General features: G+C 40.2%; 1 protein-coding gene across 1 annotated transcript in view; it reads left to right on the top strand.

Moving 5' to 3' along the window:
* Nucleotides 1-21,503, top strand: part of LOC138580963 (syntaxin-1B) — a 509,119-nt gene extending 487,616 nt beyond the window's left edge. Inside the window, exon 10 of the mRNA XM_069651921.1 lies at nucleotides 932-21,503. Coding sequence (XP_069508022.1) covers nucleotides 932-1,009 — 78 coding nt within the window. The 3' untranslated portion in view covers nucleotides 1,010-21,503. The remainder of the gene's footprint in view (nucleotides 1-931) is intronic.
* Nucleotides 21,504-23,159: the final 1,656 nt, after the last annotated feature.

Genomic DNA, 23,159 nt, shown 5'->3' on the forward strand with positions numbered 1-23,159 from the left:
TGATACTCAACACTTAAGCTGGCAAGTAAATCATGAAACGGTTTAACATAAAGATGCAACAGTAAAAAATGCAAAGCTGAGTGTTGTGGAACCCCATACGTCATGTCAGTGCATACAGTAAAGCGACCATACAAGGCCAAATAATAACTAGGGTTGGAAAGGAATTTGACAAATCAACATAAAGCGGTGTCCGACACACTGGCCACAGATATCAGCCTGTGAAGAAGAACTTGATGGTCCAAGGTGCCAAAACAGCAGACAAGTTAAGCATTATCAGGAGAGAGGAGTCAAGATTATACAAATATCAGAGCCAGCCTTTTCTAACATCAAGTAATGCAGCCTCAGGGCCTCCTTCAGGTTGAAAACCAGATTGATGATCACCAAGCAAGCTGTGGGATTTGGCAAATTCTTGCATTTGTATGATTACAGCTTTTTTGCGGATTTTCATTAGAAAATGGCAGTTGGCGATAGGCCGATAACTGCTTGGTGTTTCAGAAACCAGAAGTGTTTCTTTTAGTAAAGGGGTGATCAAGGATGGTTTTTGGGGTGGAAGAATAAGACCATCAGAAAGAGAGCGGTTTACCAGATGGTATGAAAACATCATACTGGATGTCTTCTATTGCCTTTAAGTTTTTCACATCATTGTCAATTGTTAAAACATGCTTACCAAAACATATTTTGCATTAAAAATGATGAACACACATTTTTATTGTTAAACATATTTTTATTTACTTAAATTAACAGATATCAGCAGGCTTTCTCCAGCCCCGTTGATGTATAAAATGCACCACAACACAATATTCGGCCAGTTACTGTCTTAATTACCTAATGGCTAACACTGTTAAATGTAATATTTTACTTAACTAATTTGTCTTTATCTTTTCCTTTCTCTTCCTTTTTTTACTGCTTCGCGGACTCTTGGGTAATGTAGAAGAAAATTATGATCATCATTTGCTGCGTCGTGCTGGGAGTAGTTCTAGCATCCTCAATTGGGGGAACACTTGCATAGTAAATTTAAAGAAAACTAAAAATATTCATTACAAAAAAGCAAATCAATGTACATGCAGTGAACATAAACAGCACAGGTTCCAGCTACCTAAAGTTAACCCTTCATTTGATCAGTAAATCAAAGTTTATGGCTTGTCCTGTGTGGGCGTGGTTTGCAGGGAGGCTTTCCTTCAGTGTCATAGGACGTCCAGTGGCATCATAGGAAGTGGGATGTAGAGATCTTCAGATGAAGGCCAGAGTGTAACCTAATGACATAATAGAAAGAGAACTCAGGCCAGACTGGCAGCCAGTCTGTGTGGAAACTATCTTCTGCGGTGGCATAGTACTGATGGAAAAAATGATTTCTGTACTATTTCAGAATCCGAAGCAACCCTCACTAAATTACTTTATTAAGAATATGAACCAAAATTTAAAGTCCAACAAAAAGTGCTATTTCCGTAATGTAATTTTATTGGAAATATTGATGCCTGTTATGCTTTTTAAATCATTAGGAGCTGTTTGAACTTCCATTGATTTAACACAGAAATCGTGGTCCCAATTTGTACACTCCCACTGCCTCTAGATTGAAGAAAGGGAGCACCTTCTCCAAGATGTCCGCATGATTTGGACATGGCCAAGGTTGGACTGTCCATCCTTGTACACTGTCAGTTCCAATGGATATGACTATGCAAGTCCCACTAGGCAGCCATCTTGACTTGAACAGAAGAACCTTCTGAAGGGCGTGGGAACACAGCTTTCAACTAACTCCTAGCCAATGAGGGTCAATGTGGACCTTTCAAGAATTTTTAACCACCTCCCTGAAGTATTTTGTTTTGTTTCGTCCTAGGCTTTTATATCAGTAAAAGCAGGACAATAACTGATGCAATGCATTGTGGGAGGACTTTAAGAACTTGCATGTACAAGTATTATTTTTTTAGTAACCTTTTTGCAAAAAATATTGTTGATGTATTTCCTTTGTTGTGTGTTTTACAGTATCTTGTGAAGATTATTTTTTTAATGTTTGGGTGTTTTTTGTAAGTCTGTTTTTAAAGAATGTATTTTCTCGGATTTCTTTGTGTTTACAGTGAGTTCTGCCTGGGCAAACAATGGCTGCTCCTTGGGTCAGGAGTTGGCTGTTAGTGGCGCTCTTTCGAAAAATATATTACAGTGCTTTATCTGATAATCTGTCTTTCAGCCCATCCTCACAGGGCACCCGCCATGCACTTTTCTGTAGAAAATAACTCTTCTCTATGGTTGAGCAGGGCATCCATTAATGCTGGTTGCTGGGCTCCTACGGTTGCACCGTGTAATAAATAGAACAATTCTAAATAAGGATTCAGAAAATAAAATAATGTTTAATAACATTTTGTTAATACAACTTTTTATTATGAACCATACAATTGCCTAGTGGGGCTATGTATGATATCATGTTATGTTTTTATAGTAAATGTAAACAAATATTTTTTTAGGCTTCCCATTGGTTAAAAGAAATTAATTCATAAATAAGAAATATGCTTGTAAATTGAAGGCATATTGCCAGACCTATATAAGGGTCTGTAATTGAATTGTAGATGTGAAAGTCCTTAAAGTGAAGGTGACATTTTTTAAATGTTGTATTCCAGAGTATTTGCAACCCCTAAAACCAAGGGCCCCAGTGGTGCCAGCTGCTGATACACTAAATTAAACTTCGATTTACTGCTCTTTTTTAAATCAAAAGAAAAAACAAAATCTAAAGAAATACTAACAAAAAAAAGTTTGGTACTTGAGCCGTGTAATGTTTAAATGTAGATGGTAAATTGTAGTCTGTGGAGTATTTGCTAACCTTAATATTTTTATTTCTTGGAATCCATTTATTTATTTTTTGACTGAAAGATATACTCATGTTTATCATCAGGGAAAAAATAGAGTTCCCAAACTATATATATTTTTTCTTTTCCTATTTTATTTACACCACACATATCAAAAAGGAAATAGAGATAAAACTCCTAAAAAATACAATATAAAACACAAAAACCATGTACATAAATGTATGAATTTCAAAAGCCGTTTTATGAACTCTTTTTGTGACTGTGTCGAGGAGAGAGAAAAAAACACAAAAACAAAATGACTGCCATGTTTTATTTGCAGATCCTGTGTGGCCCTTAAATGGAACACCAGCACATTTAACTTGAGTTTCCTTTAACAGTAGGTTGCATTTGTTTTCGGCCTGAGGCTGATGAAAGTCAATACCACCACCCTCGCAAAAGGTTCCTTTTTTTTAGTTATGATTATTTTGACAGCCTATCATGTTATTGATTTCATGTTCTTTTTTATTATTTTCTTTTTCTTTTGTTTTTAGCTGACGTCCTCTTGCAGTGTGTTTTCTTGTGTAAAGTATGTTAGTTGGGCAGCTTTTCACTATGCTGAATGTGTATTCTGGAAAATGAACATTCAGCATCATGACACCGCCAGAAATTAGAGGAGCTGTACGAACTAGTATTATCTAACAAAGAGTTCAGTTTAGGGAGGTCCTTAAATCAGGAGCCCCTGTTATCATTCAACAAAAGGACATATTTGCAAAAGAAATACCACTAAAATGATGGAAATCAGGAATGGTCTAGGGTGGTTTTTGGATGGTAAGACAATTACAGGTTTGAGAAAGAAAGGTCAAATTGGATTGTAGAAGGAGATGGAATATTCAATATAAGATTATGAATGAATTTGAAAAACAGCTTTAAGTATATATGTAGTGATTGTTGATGGATAGAAGGCAACTCTGCCTAAGATCAGTAAGCGGATGTGTAAGTAGAGCACACAAAGAGCTCATCATGTCAACAAAACAACTAATCTCAAACATGTCATCTTGCACCTAGAAAATATAGTGGCTCTACTGAAACTGCTCAACACAAAGGACATTAAGAGACTCATCACAGAACCAAACGAAAACAAAGGCACATTATCAACCTGGTATTCACCATCTCTTCAGCCATCGCATGTATTGCCCCTACCTTTACACTGGATGATCTCTCCGCCATGCTCATCCTGCACTACCACACACACACACACCTCTTGTTCCCCAAGGTCAATTCAAGCCAACCAAGTCATCCCACAGTTCCATTAAAAACGTCTCCATGGGTTCACTGCAAGGAACCTGCAACAGGTAGACCTCCGCCTTCAACCCCACAGAGAATATCAATGACCAGCTCAGCACACTCAACCACAACCTAACTGAGACCAACAGCCCTGCACCATTGCAAGTCGATTTATCAAACATAAGCTCTCCACATCTTGGTACACAGAGGAGCTCACTGACCGCCAGTGTGCTATCCACATTCAAGAAAAGTTCTGGAGAAATCCCATGAATAAGAAGCCCTCATCATTCCGAGAATCCTCTGTTCAGCAAGCAGGACACTAATCAGCACAGCCAAAGCACACTACTACACAACAACCAACAGGGAAGCATCCAAATAGAGCAAAGCTATCATCCAAGCATTGAAGCACTGCACAATCCCTCTATCAGACCCTACAATACTGCAATCCAGCAACAAATGCAACACCATCAACAACTTCTTCCAAAACAATATGGGAAGAAAAGCCAACACATTGGCAAAAAACATCACACCACAAACTAAATTCAATACTACAGCAGCAGAAGACTAGACCAACACTCTAACAAACCTTGAATTAACACCTTCAAAGATGATACCCTCTCTTTGCACCATTGTGAAGGTCCTCACTGGAGATTTTCTTGCACCACGACTCAACATCATCAACGCAACCCTCATGCGAGGAATTTTCCCACACTGAAAATGCGATGGATCCTCTTCCTGCAGAAGGCCTTACTCGACCCAGATGACCTGGCTAATTATCCTGCCATCATGCATTTCTGCTTCCTCGGCATAGTGATCAAGAAGACTATTGCCGTCCAGCATCATAAAAAGAGCCCTAGCGCAATCTCCATGAGGACTCAGTGCTGCACAGAGAAAATTGACATCCAGTTTATCAACAGCCCTTTCCACATCCTGAACAAAATGGAACCCCTATCTACTACTTATACTAATCAACCTCTCTTTGGGCTTTAGACTGATGGCCATGTAGACCTCCTCCACATCCTTGCCATGCACCTGGACTATGATCGAACAATCCTGCAGCAGTTCACTTCTTACCTCTCCAACAGACACCAAGACGCCCAGTTGAGCCATTGATTACTGTACCACCCAGTAGCCTGCCGAGTTACACAAGGCTGTATCCTATCTACCTGTCATCTTGAACCTCTACATCAAACCTCTTGAGGAGCTCCTTACAAGCAGGTGGAAAAGATCTACTTAAGGATCAGTTGCACCAATGACATCCATCACCTTGTGCACTGTCTGTTTCTTCTCCAAGCCTGGACGTCAAGTACCTACCTGAAGCTCGACCTTACCTTACCAAGATCATACGCATTCTCTTAGAAAACAGCACTAAGCATTCCCAAGACCAGAAATGGCTGATGTAAATGAAGCTCATTGGATACATGCCTCCACTCTTCTCCCAGTGGAAAATCTCTTGTCTTCACCATTGACAGTGACAGTGATTGTTCATTTAAAACACACATTGCCAAGAAGACACTAACACTCCTACAGAAGGCCAAGGCTTGTATCCCTACATCGACTGTTAGGTAAGATTTTCATAGCAATGATACATCTTCCTGACCTGTGTCAATCAACCCCAGAACATTTTGCTTTACTGGTGGATTATTTGTCCTTATCCCTCAGTGAGTGGGAACCTTTTTCCACACTCAGAGTCTTTTACTCCTTTTATGGGTGTTATTTTTAAGACTCTACATAGAGCATTTTAAAAGTTATCCTCTTTGAAAACTCTTGGCACATACTGCCTATTGTTGCTGAGCTGTCCTTGGGGCTCCCCTTTTTAACTTTCTCTGGCTAACCTTGTGAGAACTACAGTTTCCAAAGGTCAAAGGGATCTTTGCGTCCTTTTTACATTTTCTCAGGTGAAACAAGCACACCACAACAGCCTGCAACCCCTACAAAGCATTTAAAACCAAAACAGCACTCTACTTTATGAGAAACTCACCATGTCCAGGGGTCATCATACTACAAGAAGCCACAACATTGCCACAGTGGAAACAACCAACTGAAAAGTGGAAAGAAATTGGGAAATGGGCCCAATTTGCACCCTGAGTCAGGAACATACTAACAGCACAGATCAGACCTGCTCACACCAACCTACACTTCAGGAAATTCCTTAAGACAATACTCTTCAAAGAGCATCTTGCCTAATGATGATCGCTCCACTCCACCCTACTTCTCTTACATTCGGAGCTCCCCTCCTTCCAATGTTAATCCCATCTACCTCTGATACCCCTGCTTCATACATGTCAACATCAATGTGCAGTGCTCCATTGCTTCTTAGCTGGGTTTGCTCTTTATATATGCCATACATACATATAGGAATAACAGCATCCAGATAGCAAAGTTGCAGAGACTTTTGAGGGCTTCATCTGAGAAGGGTGGGAGACCAAGGAGGAGATCATTTTAGTAATAACTCAGGGGCACTAACACATCAATGAATGCTTTGGCTGTCGTTGGGTGAGTTGCAGATGAGGCTGTAGTAAGCAGAAGTGATGGTGGAGGTGATGAATGTTGAGCTACACATCTAACGACCCAAGTGGCTCTCCAGATGGGTTAGACTAAGACTCCAATGATTCCACACCATTGATTTTTCTGGTTAGGTCTGATGGGAGTTGCAGTCCAAAACATCTGGAGAGCCAAAGGTTGCAGACCCCTAGCCCAGAGGGAGTATTGCAAAAAGTAAAACAGTTCCCCATAATCCTACATCCTGTGTCCTTTCCTCCTTTCTTTTGACTTTGAGATGTCCATCCAACTTGGACAGAACTGGAGCCATTTTGTATTGCACAGAACATTCATTTTGATTGCAAAGTTAGGTCACATGAGCAGGTGCAGTGCCCCACTTGCCACCCAAAATCCTCTGGTTTTTGAAATCCATCCTTTTGTCTACACTTGTGCAACTAGATAACAGCTCATCGTTTGTGGGCATCTTGTTTTAGCCTACGCTACCTGCTTTCTACTCCCCTTTTTTTTCCAACACTATTCAACTTTAGAAGCTAACTACCTCGAACGTTTAATATTTGTGCCCTGACAACACCTGGAAACTGCTTTCTTCTGCAATGCTATTTTTTCCTTGCATTAGTTGACATCCTTTCACACTGCGAGACGATCTTTTGGAGAGCACCACCAAGCTTGTTTCAGAGGTTTCTGCAGGACAAGGAGATCGGGAGTGTTTTTCTTCAGTATTGGAGCCCAGTGATAAGTTTCCTTGTACTTGACTACAATCTACACTTATATTGTATGGCTACTATGCTTTTTGGCCACTCCTAAAAATATCACCACTGTTTCTTAATAGATACATACTTTTTGTACTAATTTCATGTGATATCCGATATCCTGCCTATAACTATCACTGATACATTCATGTCTGATTTTCTCATTTCTGATATGAAGACAATAGATGGTCTTGTTATACTTGCTTCTTACTGACAGCCTTTCATTTTAACACTACCTAAGTCTTCTTGGTTTCACTTCCACTTGTTTAGCCTTATTACTGCACCATCAATTGATTGATTGATATTTTATTTCTATCGCGCTCGTACACAAGTGTTTCAGAGTGTACAGTGATCCATGCAGGACGTACTTTATGTATTATGCATGCCTACATATGGAGAATCAAAGCAAATATAACCATGTTGCCTATTTGTCTCCCTTCATGTAAAATAAGAGATTTATACCTGTGAATTCATTGTTCCTATCATGAACCCCAGTTCTTTAGGTGGCAGCGCTATCAATGAAAGGAAGAAGTACAAATTCCCTCTGAGGTACATAAAACACATCTCTTCTGTTCTGTAAATAAAGCAAGAACTAACCTTGTTGCGGCCCCTGGGTTAGGCTGATTATTTAGATTAGGGTAATGGATACCCCTTGACACTTGGGATGGTGTTAATCAGATTTGTAATTTCTTTGACTTCTATGTTTCATTTCAGAATGTTTCTCCAGAAATGTGCTGAAGGTCACAAAATAGTTCTTTTAGAGTAGTGTTGTGGAGTATCATTTTCGTTATGCATGATTATAATATTTTTGTGTGATAATTATCCCCACATCTACTGTGATGAATCTTCTTACCTGAATATGGGCGCTTCCAGGGGTAAGGCTAGTTGCATGTACATTGGCTGCATCACTTGATTTGTATTTGTGAGTAATATTTTGAACGGCAGGATATCGTGCATAAACATATTCCCTCTATGAAATCTTACATTGAAGATAGCACAGACATGATTAGGTTAGTAGAGAATACTGGGGTGAAATATGAAGAAACACTTCTGATGACGATGGATACATAGTCCCTCTCTACCAAAATCCTGCAGACTGAAAAACTAAGAATATTAGCACACATTCATCCTGAGAAAGCCCTTCAGAAGAACCTAAAGAATTGGAGTTTTGGTCACAAGAACATCTTTCAATTTGACGGCATGGTGTATCATCAAATAGATTCAACAACCATAGGAGCCATTGTGGCTACCAATATGGAAAAGCTACATGTTGAAGCATTTGAGAAACAACATGTGTATGATTTGACTAATCTATAAAGACAACACATTAACATATGTAAAAGATACACAGAAGATGTCTTTGTAGTATCGGAGGGGAGTGAAGAGAAAGAAAAGGAATTAATTGGATAAATATAAACAGAATCAATCCCGACCTTAAATTTACATCAACAAAGAATAAACATGAAGTCAACTTCCTAGACCTTACGATTTACAAAACAGAAGACACCTTCAAAGTAAAATGTATAACACGCCTACACACAGGAATGCTCTTCTGAGCTATGAATCATTCCACTGTAAATCAGAGACAGTTTGCAGTATCAACAATTTCTAAGACTCCACAGGAACAGTACAAATATGATAAAAGCAGAACATCTCTTGAACAAATTACAGGCAAGAGGGGATCCCAACAAATAGATCGAAAGAGCTAAAAAGAGAGCTGGCAATAGCCAGAGAGAGACTATTGTAGAACAAATATAATGTACAAACACTAATGGTTGCCTAGTGTTTGTGAGCATGTATTGCACTTTATCAATGAAAGCTAAAAATATTGTGCACAAGCACTGGAAAATCTTGGAACAGTAGAGGTAGTGATATGGGTCAACCTTTGTTCACATTCAAACTGTATGCACTTCCAGAAAAGATAAGATTATTAGGAATGATATCGAACCAACATTACAACCAAAAATGTATACACAAATACCCACACATATGTGGGGCCTTCCATTCTTTAATTTTGTAATTTGGCGCCAATGTAGTCTCCTATATATAGGCAAGACAAAAAGGAACATTAAAACAAGACTTGAAAGCCCTGGAGATGCATACACAACAAATTCTTACAGCTCTAATGGTTCAACATTATGCCCAGAAAAATGCACATGCACAATGACATAGAATGGATGATATTAAAATGAACACATCATAAAGATATAGGGCTCTATCGCAATGCTGGCGGTGTCCCGGCGGTAAATCCAATGGAATACCCCAATGCATATTGCATTACTGCAACTCCGTCCGGTGCTATTAGCACCAGATCCCGAGTTACGTGGAGAGGGTGAGGGGGGGAGGGTGGTAGGACCTCCATTCCCATTGTGTCCATTGGACCCAATGTGACATTCTGGGTGCCATTACTGTGGCGCTATTAGCGCCGCAGTAATAGCGCCGAAAATGGGTGGAAAGCACAGAGCTTTACCTGCAGCAAAAAGCTGGAGGTAAAGCTCCTATTTTCCGCCCTAACTCGGGATTTGGCGGAGCAGTGATGTGGCAGTAATAGCGTTACCGCTGCATTTTTGCCACTCCGCCCAACCTGTGATGACCCCCATAATGACTGTGGAATCCATCTAAGGCTGCATGGAGCAAAAACTGATATTTCTAACAGAAAGCTACAAGAGGGGTATAACCGAAGGCATTGAATGGAATCTATGCCAAAACAATAATAAAAAAGGCCTTTCTGTTGTACACTGTGTGGACTGACTTCAGTAATGTCAGATTCCTATTTGCATCTATGCAGGCTACTTTTTGTAGCAATCGCTTATAACTAAAAGTTGTTCTAAATATTATGTAATGAAGTATGTTCAGGAAAAAGAGGCTGACCTTTAGCCTTAGTTTATGACTCAGTGAAATCTGCAGACTTTTGATGTAGGCAGCTGACATAAGATTATGGTATGCTACCTCTACTGGAAAGTGTGTATTTGCAACTAAGTAAATAATACTGCAGACAATACACCAAAGTTGCATAAAGTCAGAAGCTTGTAGAGGGGAATTTTGCAAGATTGTAAATTGTAATTTCAAAGATAGATATTACTCTTTAATACATGGTTACTCATTATATTTCCATCCAGATGTTTTTGATTAAAACTCCCATGATCTTCCATCATTGACTATGCACCAACAAAGTATATGATGCTGGAAAGGAAAAACACTGCTTTACATATCAAGGTAGTGGTAAATGTAATTTCAAAACAATGACACGAAAAAATTATAATCTTTACAAGGTTGTTAGACCAGAGACATATTTGATTAAATTAGGAAGAGTTTTATGTTAAACAGACACTATGATTTAGTCCATTTATGAGGGGAATCCATCATTGAACACCCAGGTTGTTTCCTACCAATTTGTCTCTTCACATGGCAGAATAAACATGCATTGAGGATCAAGTGGTGGAGAAAAACATGATTGTTTATTTTGATGTGAAAAGATGCTCATATGTTAATATTTGTTTTTAAACATTTTTCTAGTGTGCTTCATATTGAGCTCTTCTGTACATTAAGTAAATCCCAATAATTGTATGAATTTCAACTATCATCATAGGGTGGCCCAGATGAAGTGCCTTAATCATTTGAATTTTATTTCATATATGAACTTTCTGTACTACAAACATTTCCAGTGAATAATTCTCTGAGACTACCCACCTGCACACTTATTACTACATCACGCATGCTAAGCTAAATAAACAAACTAAACTAAGCTAATTTTTAAAGTACCCACAAATGTTAAACAATTCATAATTACCCAGGCACCTATCAAGTTCGGGAAAGAAGATTCATAACAACAGAGTCGGGGAAAATTATAACCATGCCTAGAGGAAATGATAATCCACTATACCACCCTAAAACCACTATTTGCCTGATCTTCAGCACATTACCATGGAAACATATCCTACAGTAAAATGTTAGAAGTCAAGGAAATTCCAAATCTGCCAAGTGACAAGGGGTATCCACTATCCTAATCTTCTAGTCAATTGTGCTATTTAGGGACCAGGATAGTCCTTCCCTCATTTATATAACAGAAGTGGCATATTTTGGGAACATCAGAGTAAATGTGTACGTCTGCCCCTTAATTGTAGTGCATGATATGGGAATAAAATCACAGGTATACACTTCTATTGTTTTACATGACTGAAAGCAAATAGGAAGCAATGTTATGTGTCTTTGTTTCTCCCGATGTAGGCATGCATACACATGAAATACACCCTGCAAGGCTCAGGGAGGGTTACAATAAATCCTGCATGAGTTCCCTATCAATTATGGCAACCAGATAATCTTCTACACATTTAAATATCCCTGTTTTTTGTACAAGTGGTTTTATTATTTTTCAATGTTGCTTTACATTTTCCCCTTAACTGCCTTATTGCCTCATGAAGTTGTTCTGCCAGCATCATTGGGAATGTTGTATTTTAGACTAGTTAATAAAGCGACAAATGTCAAGGCTAAGAGTAAAGAAAAAGTAAAACTTAAAGAATAAATGTTTTCCATAAGAAGGATGTATAATCAGATCGGCTAGTGTTCCAATATTAGACTAGAGACCTTGAATGGGACTGTTTTCGATAATGGTTTAGGATGGATATAGGCTGGATAACACATAACTTGATGCTTGTTCTATGACATTCTATGATGATTCATTCTTGTTTTGCAATGTTTAACTGTGAATAATAAATATATATTGCCCACATCTAAATCATAACCCTTATCTTCTAGATGATGGGTTAATTAACGCAATGCCTACCATTATTGCTCTCAATCACCAAGGATCCCTTGACCCTGTCTGTGGTAGGCAGGGGTTTTCCCCTGACCTTTCAACCATAAATTGCATCTAATGCTCGGCTGGTTCACACTGAGAGCAACAATCCTCGGCTACAGGTGGGAAAACTACTTCTCACATGAGCGATAAAAGAAGTCCTATGTTCTATGATAAAAATTATTGGGTGGTGAACATCAGGCATATGTGTGCAACATTCTGAACCCATTCCGATCTCCTCATTGTTCTACCACTAGAAAAGTTCAAGATGATTTCCTCAGCAAAGATGTATCTATCTTTGTCAGGTGAGCAGGATATATTCAGTGGATCTAACCATATATCCTAATGTAGCCTCATCATCATCAATTTTTTATCGGAAAAAATCAAATTCAGTACACAGTGCTGCACTTTGATGTCAGTTCGGCTACACAAGTCTTTACCAAGATGATGGCTGCCTTGGCCTCTCATCACCGTCTCCAAAGAATGTGTGTTTATCCATACCTGGGAGTCTGGCTTATTCATGTGGTGTACCCCACAAATGTTTGTTCAGCAGTTCATGCATTGAACGGATCTACTCTTTTCATCTGGCCTTTCGGGCATTATGAATAACTCCTTCATGACACATTTTCAAATGTTGATGTACTTACACGTAATACTCTTGTGACAGAGTTTGTGATTCATTCCTGTAAAAGTAATTCCTTGCCTATTCATCTATGGCTTTATGATTTAGCAGTGGATGTGACTTCCCTTATAGGTTTCCCTGCATCAAATCTTTCAGCATTATTGATTTCCCTCATTGAATGCCTTCCATCATATGGTAATTGGAGCCATGGGTCTCATGGTTACTAAAGTGGATGTGCTTTACATCAGCAAGGATAGTAGTACATTTTCCCTCACTTTTTTTCAGTTTATTTAGTTTATGGTTCTAGGATCGCATCAACTTAACCATCTCTCGCCCTCTCTGTCTTAACATGTGCAACACCTGGTTTCAGGAAGCTTCTGGCTGGTTTCTCACCCCTCCTCAATCTATGCACTTTGCAGCCTCTTACCTGAAGTTCTAATGCTGGGCCACCTTTGGTTGTCTCCTGGAATTCTGGAAATATATACTGACATCTAAGAAAGCCCCTACATGATCCCAATACCACAGAACATGGTTATATGTCCAGATATTTAGACCAATGTGTTGACCCACATATTTATTTTTTGAACAATTACCCCCATTTTGATCCATCCTAGCTATTTCAGGAGTTCAAATGGACGCATGCAAAATTTGCCTGACAGCGCAAAGTGCTTACAGGAATTCAGAACCAGTTTCATTTTCTTTATCTTGTTCCACCCAAAGATCAAAAGGTATCTAGAAAGACTATTACATTTATATCCTCCAGTTGAATGTCCTCATCCACTCTGGTTCCTTCAGCATTGGCCCATCAAACCTTTAAACCAATGGACTCCTCAAATATCAAATAATTTACTTGGAAAATGCCTTTCCTGGTTGCTCATATTTCACAGTAAGAATCACCGAACGACTGTCACTCACAGCATTGAAACCTTTCAAGCTATTTCTGAGGACTCTTTCTATGTAACTCATTTGCAACTTTCATATTAACCAAGACATCTGCCTCCATACAGTAAACAGGCTTCAAGGGCTTCCATTGCCAATGGGTGGTTTCTGGCAGGGGAGGAAGAATAGCTCTGGGGCAACGCATTTTTCTTGAAATCAAGACAACGCCGCACAGCACATGTTTGAATCCTGATCCCCTGCTTAGAAACCACTTGTTGGTATTAAACACGTTATGAATGAACAATTATAATAATTAGTACCCCGCGAGGGAGAATCAGAATGAAAGAACCATTCTGATTGGCCGTCGCCGGGGGCATTACCCAGCCGGTATCCCTCGGATTCCATGCCTTTGTCGCCGGCCGGGGCGTTGCAGCCCCTCAGCCAATGAGGAGGCTCAAAGCTGGGCCATCCCCACTCCGAAACTCCACACGGTTGGAGGCTTCCATCGTCCCCTGCCGGGGATTCAGGTATGTTTTTTTTTTTGTTGTTGTTTTTCCTCCACCCTCCCAACCCCACTTACCTTCTGTTTGCTTTGTCCCCGACAGGGGACGATGGCAGCCTCCAGCCGTACGGAGACTCAAAGCGGGGCCATCGCCACTCCTAGCCTCCACACAGTTGGAGGCTTCCATCGTGCCCCGCCAGGGACCCAGGTATGTTTTTTAAATATTTTTTTTCCCCCTCTCCCTTCCTCCTCCCCCCGCCCTCCCAACTCCAGTTACCTTCTTCTCTCGATTTTTCCAATGAGCAGCCGCGCTGGGAACAGACTTGTTCCCAGCTCGTCCGCTCCCAATGGCCGCCATGGAAAGGGAAAACGGACTCCGTTTTCCCTTGCCCAGCGGCCATTTTCTCAGTCTTTCGGGACAGAAAAAAATGCTTTTAGTACCCCGGTCTCGCAGATCTTGTGGGCCCGGTACTAATAGCAATATGCCCCTCACAGCGGGGGCATTACCGATTCAGGTAAAGCCCCGTGGCCTTCATTTAGGCCCTCGTGAAGGCCCCGGGTCATTACCTGACTCAGTAATGCCCCCGCTGCGAGGGGCATATTGCTTAATTATTACTGAATAGTAGATTAATGTATGTTCCAATATATCTCCCCCTCAAAAGCCTGCATCCCCAGGCAACAAAGGCAAAAGCAGCAACTTGACATTTTTTTGTAAAAAGTATTGCATGGACGCGAGTTCAGTGGGAGATAATGAATCCGCCCATCCTTCCAAAGCTGCTTGGCTAGTGCAGGTTAAGCCAAGCTCTGAAGTTCCTATGGTTTGGATTCCCCCTAAAGTATGAAGGACAAAGGGTTTGGACACAGGAGTATGCAAAAGTTGCTCACCTTAGTGACTAATGTACTACTGGTCGGTAGTTCTCTTTCCTTCACACCAGCTTTGTTATCAGTTGTCCTGTCTGAGGATGATTGATAAGAGTGTGGCAGAGGAGGACATTGTTTTGCTTTTTCAGTTAATGAGTTTTGCTGTGCTTAATGGTTCCAGCCCTGTCTCTGTTTACCAGACATCCTGAAAGTATGGGCGAAAGTGGACTATGAACTGTAAATATGGTAGTCACGGCGGCGAGTATCTTTTTAATTGTCCAATTCACTTCGCTGTTGTAGCTTATTATGTCTTCCAGGATGCAGGCTTTCGCAGCCAAAGGCATCGGTTCTAGACTCACATAGCACACAGAATATGCGTCCAAGGAATTTGCTCATCTCTATGGTTTGCTGTGAAATATGCAGTCACCTCTCTCTCCATGAAAACATGTTCAGTCTTCCTGACCAACATTTCTGAGCTCTGAGTTTATGTGTTGATTCAATTGCTCAATCAATCAAAAAAGCTTTATTTCAGCAGAACAAAATCTCATAAAACCACAGATACAACATATAAAACATTACAGTACTTATATGAGTAGAAACATTGGTGCACAAAAGTAAGCACTATGAACGTGAGCATTGGGAAAAGGTTCCATAGGTCCAAAATATAACTTCATAGACTGATATCTATAAATAATTATCCAAGGGAACATCAACACAAATACATGACATTAGCAGCAAATCTCACAATAAAGTGCAATTATTAAAGTCAGAAAGCTTGTGCAATAAATACAGTCAGTAAATATTACTGAGCAAATATTACAGAACAGACATATAGACATTTTATAGAAACTGGCCCCACTGAATCAATATCATCATGTATTTATAGTCCACACTTTTATAACAAGTGGAGGTTGCAAGATATGTTTTAATACAATACAGGTAAAATACGTAGTTAAGCAGGGCCTTCTTGGTAAAAGTTTTTATGCTTTGAGCTTTCTTTTCCTTACAGTAGCTTATTTGTGACATAATATTAAAAAGTGAGACGAAACAGGCAATTGCAATGTTGAAAATCCTGACCACACTATTTTCAAGTCATTGGGCCTCATTACGAGTAGCACCGGCGGGTTGCCGCCGACCCCGTAACACCTTTCTTGCACCTAGCTTCCAGGTGTCACCTGGAAGCTAGGTGCCGGAAAATGTTAGTCCCCATTCCCGTGGAGTCCCATAAAATTCCATGGGAATGGGTTCACAGAAGCACTGTTGCTAACGTTGCCTGTGCTTCCGTGATGAGTCTGCCTACTGGGGCCGTTGTGCCCGGCAGGGTCAGACCTGCCGGGCCTAGCGGCACCTGCAGGCAGACTCATAGTGTGGCGGTCCGGAAACAAGGGTGCCAGTAAGCTTACTGGGACCCTTGTTTCCAGAAAGCCACACTTGTAATGAGGCCCATTGTCACAGTTGGGAGGAGATGATATTTCAGTTTGTAAGTAGATGATTTGTGAATTTAGGATAAATGGCTGGCCAATATGGGAAAAGGCTATAACGACTAATACACCTTCATGCGAGGTGTAATCATTTCACTTGCTTCCCTCTTTGCTTTTAGAACGTCTTGCATTGTTTCCCAGAGCAGAAATGTAGCATCTCAACCAAATTAACTTTAAATTAAACCAACACTCTAGCTTTATATTAGCTACTTCTTTTTTTGTGTAGGTTACCCAATGGACATGGTGTATTTACTGCTTTGCAGCAAATCCCTTCAACTGCTTAAAGATAGAGTGTTATTGGATCTAGAAATGGCCCATGGAATAATTGGGTTACTCTGAAGAGTATCCACTAATTAGTCAAGGTCGATCTCTTCTTGTACAACAAAGGTTGGTGCTTTAAAAGCATATTATGAAGGTATTTCCTACGGATTGTAGCAAATGGGGTTTGGCATATCCCGACACCTCTGAGCCATACATAGCCAAAGCTGTAACTTTGACTTTGCAAAGAGTCACCACAGGTTCTAATGGTTGGGCTCTAAAAAAAGTTGCACATTTAAAAATGTCGCTATTACTGTGAGCCATTAAATAATATTGCCTTTGCATGTATGCAACCCATCCTAATGACTGCAGCATCTGTCAACCAAAATATGTGGATTATGTTACCTGCTCTTATGCCACCCCTTTCAAATAAAAGGAGTAGTAGCATTTACTGGACGCCATTATCGTAATCTTAACTTTGGCAACATTTGTATAGAACCCTCAAGTAGACATGTAGACATTATAGGTGTTCAAAAGGGTTTGTAAAGCACTAGGGGTTCTTGTTAAATGTACAGAATTGTCCACATAGGACAACACAGCACACAGGTAATACACCTTCTGGATATTTGTGGGGTATCTTTGATGGCCCCTATTTAAGATCAAACTTACTTAGTTGAAATACAAATGAAAAAAGAACAGGGGCTAATATCCAACTTCTGTTGGCTCCTTAATTAGGACTTTACACAAGAAATTCTGCATCACAAATTGAAAGAGACGCCACATTGTTTCTTTTTTTTCTTTAAAAAAAAACATTTTTGTATTTATTTTTTCATTGATTTATTAACGTTGGGATTATATTATATGATGACATACGACCAAGAAATGTTTACATTTTCAGTTGTGTATTTTATAGTGTTATTTGATGCGTCCCTTTTGTGTGCAGTGTAAAAGATGTTTTCCTTCCCTCCCCTTTGGGTGGAAGTGATGTTTTATGCAGTATTTTTGTCAAAGAAGCCAATCTTATTGCTTCTTTTTTGCCTTCCTTTTTCTGGTTTCCTTTAGTTAATTTCTGGTGTGTGACGTCTGTCCTAGTGTGGTCGGTTATGTAAGCTACTAATTACTAAACCTTCACTTTGAAGAACAGAAAAGGAAAATGTTAAAAAAAAAAAGAGAAACAATCCTAATATGGTTTCAATTTCAACAAAACATTGTTTTACCTGTGTTGGGGTGTGCATATGTGCGGGAGTGTGTGTGTTTGTGTGTGTGTATATACATGTGCCTCTTTCTAGATGTGTGGTTGTAAGTTTCTTGCTTTTCATACACTATTTGCCTTACCACCTGTGTGCTTGCTCAAGGCCTGTCTCCTCCAAACCTACGCCTTTCGGACACTGCCTGTGCCCGTAAAAACACTGACCTTGCTACTGCCATTGCACCAAAAAAGGTCAAAGGAGAGTGCTCATGATAGTATTATATCCGGCTCCACCTTTGACTTCACCTCATCATTACCAGCCCGTCGATCACTGAGAAATGATTTGATTTCCTTTTAAGACATTGGAGACATTTGGCCATCAATGCAGAGACTCCCCTGGGGAAGACAGGAGGAGCAGCGGTGTCAAGCGCACAACATCATGGGAACAAACTCGGAACACGCAGATATACATTGTCTTGGACTAATGGCAAGTAAATGATTGGTTTCAAAACTACACTGTAAAACGGATGATCATTGTGGTTGTCTCCTAGTATTGACCTTCGCTAACAGTGCCATTGAGAGACTGTTTTGCCCTTCGCTTCTTTTTAACAATGTCCTGTTCTATTTGTATTTTAGTCATGGAAAATTGAGAATGTGCTATAATTCTTTGGGGAGCCATGTTTTCAGCACGCCAAGTATCTGCTATCACAGAACAGTTTAATATGATATTTGTGATTTTAGAAGTTCATCATTGCTATTGGGGTGTCCTCCTGGGTAATATGATGAATCTGCCCAAGTGTTGATAGTCTTTTTTTGCTAGTGGGTTGAAAGGTGGGGATAGTGGCAGTAACACTTTCAACTGCTATCTAAATTGGGAGATTTACTAATCTTCTAAATATTCGTGAAGGCAGGGCACTTTGTCTCTAGAAGTATCATTGAATTCCATCACAGAGAAGTGTAATTTGAGTTACAGTCGACATTGGTGGTATTCTTTTAAATAAGAGATTGTGTGTCTCTCTTAAGAGAATGAGCAGCCCCACCACAATTGTTTGAGGCTCTGTTAATGGAAGAACAGGTGGGCTGTCTCCTGGGAAGGGATGTTTAATAAAATGTTTTCCACAACCTAATCTTAGAGACCAAGGAGATGTTCTTTTGAGTAGGATCTAAGAATAGGACTAGGTTATTCCAGCCACCCACTAGAAACTATTGGTTGGAACATTTTTCCACCAGAGTGTTTTTAATACCATGTATGCCTCTACGCCTTAACAAACATTATTTCTTTCTACAAATAGGGCAGAAAATGATTGCCAATACAGTGGGCGAAATCTCAGGAAAATATTCAAGTTAACCATTTTTTTCTGCATTTCATTTTCTGCCACTCTGCTTTTTCCATACTCTCCTGGAAGCCCTGAACCATGGGAGAATGTGAAGAGTTGTCCATTTCTCACCTACTACAAAGCTGGAAGTGCCCATTTATGGAGGCCTATCCTATATTTCCATGCTTTGCCAATCCCACTCACCTGACAAATACCACATACTAATGGCCTTCCATTTGACATTTGTTTCTGCTTGTCTTTCCATTGGGGCATCCTGCAAAGCATGGTCCTACTCCGTGACGAAATTTCTTTGCCCTTTGTGGCTTTGCGTCTTACTTCACTTCCTGTACCTCGCACAAGAGCATAGTACCAAGAAACTTGTGCCTGCACTACAAGTTCACTTCTGTCTAACGATGACTTCCTGCATATTTGAGTTGGTTACAGTGTTCTTCCTGGACGGTATACACCTGACATAGCCATTATGTTTATGTAAAGGTCACTACGAAAAAAAGAGTATATCAGCGCAATGCAATAAACACGAGATACAAGTAGAAGCACTAAAATGGTCCCATAAGACTTTATTAAATAACTGCTATATGTATGGTAAATATAATTGAGATGGAATGCTCTATCAAACATTAACAATGGAGAATTTATGGCCATTTGCATTCAAGTATTGGGTCTTTTTTGTTTCTGAGAATACAAAACGTTTGCTATAATTTTGCTGTTAGAAAGGTGCCCTCCTTGGTTGCCAATGGCATTGCTTTCCATTCAGGCTTGACCTTTCAGTTTGAGTTTGAGTTGACCTGTTCAGCTCACAGGGAGCACTTTCCCGATAGGAACTTGCGACATATTCAGGCTAAGAGACATCTTTTGCCCTGAACTGAAACGACAATTGTCCCTTTTTTAGATTATAGTGCGTTTGGGGCAAGACACATCTTAATAATGCATTGTCCCTAACTAGCTTGAACAAATGGTAGCCAGATTAGGAATTGTGCTAGATCCCCCTTGACTGCGACATCACTTCCTGTTTCTGCTGTTATTCTGGAAAATGAGGAAGCCATGTTGCACTCTCCCTTGACATCATTTCCTTTCTCTTCTGCCAGGTTGGGTATACCCAAACAACAATGTCTTACTGGGACATACACATTTTAAGGTATATTTGGTTAGTGCCAATGGTTAGTAACTGTCAAACTGGCCCACATTGACCAAACAACTGGCCCATTTTACACAGAAAATTGGCCCACACTTCAATGTTGGGTCAGCAAACCTGGTAATGGCTAGTCCGAGCCTGCCAAATTTATGTGGTTTTTCACCATGATAGGAAGCTCCAAGCATAATTTATAGACTCCATAATATCTCTCGTCAGCTCCACGAGCTAGATCAGCTGCACATTACATGTGACCTTTTAGTGTAACATAATTTCTGCCTTTACCATCTTACATATTGTTCAGTTGCAGCTGTTGGCAAAATACAGATTCACCTGGAGGACTTAACCATGAGGATTTTGGAAAAAACAGAAAAATACTTAGGAGAGAATATTTGGGAGTGCGCTGAATTAAAACATATCATTAATGTGCCCTCGTCTTTTTGTGGTGGCAAACGGCTACAATGAAAACTGTACAGTGCCATAAGCACTTGCTAACTTAACATGTAGGCATCTAAGCTAAACTTCATTGCTAGAGGACAGAGGATAAACGCAGTGGCACCCCAGAGTCATCTATTTTACCATACAGTCCGTTTTACAGTGTAGAGGTTCCTAAATAAGGAGCTGCTAGCATTTTAGTTGTCATTAACAAAATTGATTATAGCTTAGCCAATGCTGTGTACCATTTTTAATTGATATCTATGTACTGTTTGTCTTTCTTCTGTTTCACTCACTGTCTGCCTTTCATTGGAATCAATCTCTTTGTTGTGAACCGAGACCCTTTTTCAGTTTGTTTTTTAGCCGATGACATCATCATCGCTGGTTTGATGATGCCATCATTAAAGGACCAAATATAATGACCTGCTAGAAGGCTGCCCGGCCAACATTAAAATGTTGTCTGTTATGTTTACGTTCCAATATTTTTATGTGTGTAAAGCAGACCAGTCCTTATTGACGGTTAAGGTTTAGATTTTAATAACTCACTTAACTGGAAGTGTCAATGCAAAGTGTCTCAAAAGATTGAAAATGCTTGCATGTTAAAACAAAAAAAAATATTGGTTTAAAATCTTGCTGTATTTCTTCTGCCTTTTGTGCTGCTCAACTTGAAAAAAAAACAGAATGAAGTATTACGTGGGTAAAATGATATTGTTGTAGTGTCTCCTTGTTTCTCTTTTGCTTTTGCTCGCTACAGCATGTGTGTGTGTGCACGTGCGTATGTGTGTATGAAGGATCTCCATTGCCAACTGGAGCTCATCACAAATCAATATACTTATGTTACCAACAGATGAAGTGTTCACCTGTTTACCAATATTGAAAAGTTTCTATCTGGCATAGTGTGGATCTGTATGTCGTGTGCCCTCCATTTTAGAGGACAAATATGTGCCTGTACCAAAGACAACTTTGCTTACCCAAGGTTGGACTGGGACAGGAAATAGACGCGGACACCCAAAAAAAGTGTGCCTACCACGCCTCAAAAAAGGGTCCTCAAACCATAATCCGTGAATCGCGCCAATCACGACTTTACAGAAAATGCTACTTATGGAGGGTTCATGTGTTTGTTGCATGTTATGTTTTGTGTAAATGCTTGAGAAAGTGCATTCCTTTTGTTCTTTTAAAAAAAAAAATCATCATCACATAGCTAAATACTTATTTTGCAGAACCAGATTCAAGGCATGTCTACTCGTTGCCACCATTAATGAAAATAGAGTTGCATTTAATAAGTAGTACAGCAAAATGATGACACCGGAAAGTACCTAGCCAGTTGTATTTATCCTCAAATATTACATTATCGACTCTCTCTCCCCCTAATCCTCCTCCTCTTCACCCCCAGAGCACTTTGTATTGCCCTTGCAGCAGAGTTAAACCCTGTACAAGAAATCAACATACCGCAAGCCAATCACAGACCCCCCAACAAACACCAGTTGCATGGGATGCCTAAGCACACTTCATCCAATATCCTTCCTTCTGCTCCTGTTGGTGAAGTTTAATTTTAACTACTGGCAGGGCATTGACACCATTTTAACCTTGTGTGCCCACCTCACGCCACTCTGACCACACATTCCAACCCCAGAGGCAGCATCTTCCTTAGATAACAACTCCAAGTTATCTGGGTGTCGCGGCTAAGACTTACCGCAGCTATGACTTATGCAAGGCTACAATGCACTATGTATGTTATTGCTACTAATATTGCATTCTCAGGTGCCCCATAGTCCTTGTTGTCACTATTGCAGGTATCTACAACAGCCAATGAAAACTATAATAGACACTGTTACTACGACCCACCACACCCTGGTCTTCAACTCCCAGGCAGAGAACAATGTGTTGCACTTGCAAAGTTGAAACTGAAAGCAACTTGTAAATGCAGTGTGCATGACTCACGTCACGAGTATATGTTACAATTCAATCACAGGAGCAGGGCCGGGGCCGGTTGCCTAGGTGGCCTCCTGCTCTGACTGGTGCCATGCCATTGCTGGCAGATGGCTTGCATTAGGGGCAGTGCCAGGCTTGAGGCCAGCACGTCCTACTCTCTATTGTGATGCACATTCATTCACCAAGGCAAGGTAACACCTACTTACCTTTCTTTGATGAATGCATCCGCGGTGCCACGTGTGAGCTGTGTGCTGCTGAGCGAGCAACGAGCAGCTATCAGCCATCAGGCAAAGTAATTTATATTACTTAGAGTAATGTAAGTTACAAAAATACTGACAACCTAAAGAAAAACTGCCCAGTCTGGGTGGCTTGTTATGAAACCGGCCTCCAGGTCCTCAAAGTCATTCGGCCCATGAGCAAATGACCGATA

Source organism: Ambystoma mexicanum, chromosome 3p (genome assembly GCF_040938575.1).
Source record: "Ambystoma mexicanum isolate Mex_15411 chromosome 3p, UKY_AmexF1_1, whole genome shotgun sequence".
Lineage (NCBI taxonomy): Eukaryota > Metazoa > Chordata > Amphibia > Caudata > Ambystomatidae > Ambystoma > Ambystoma mexicanum.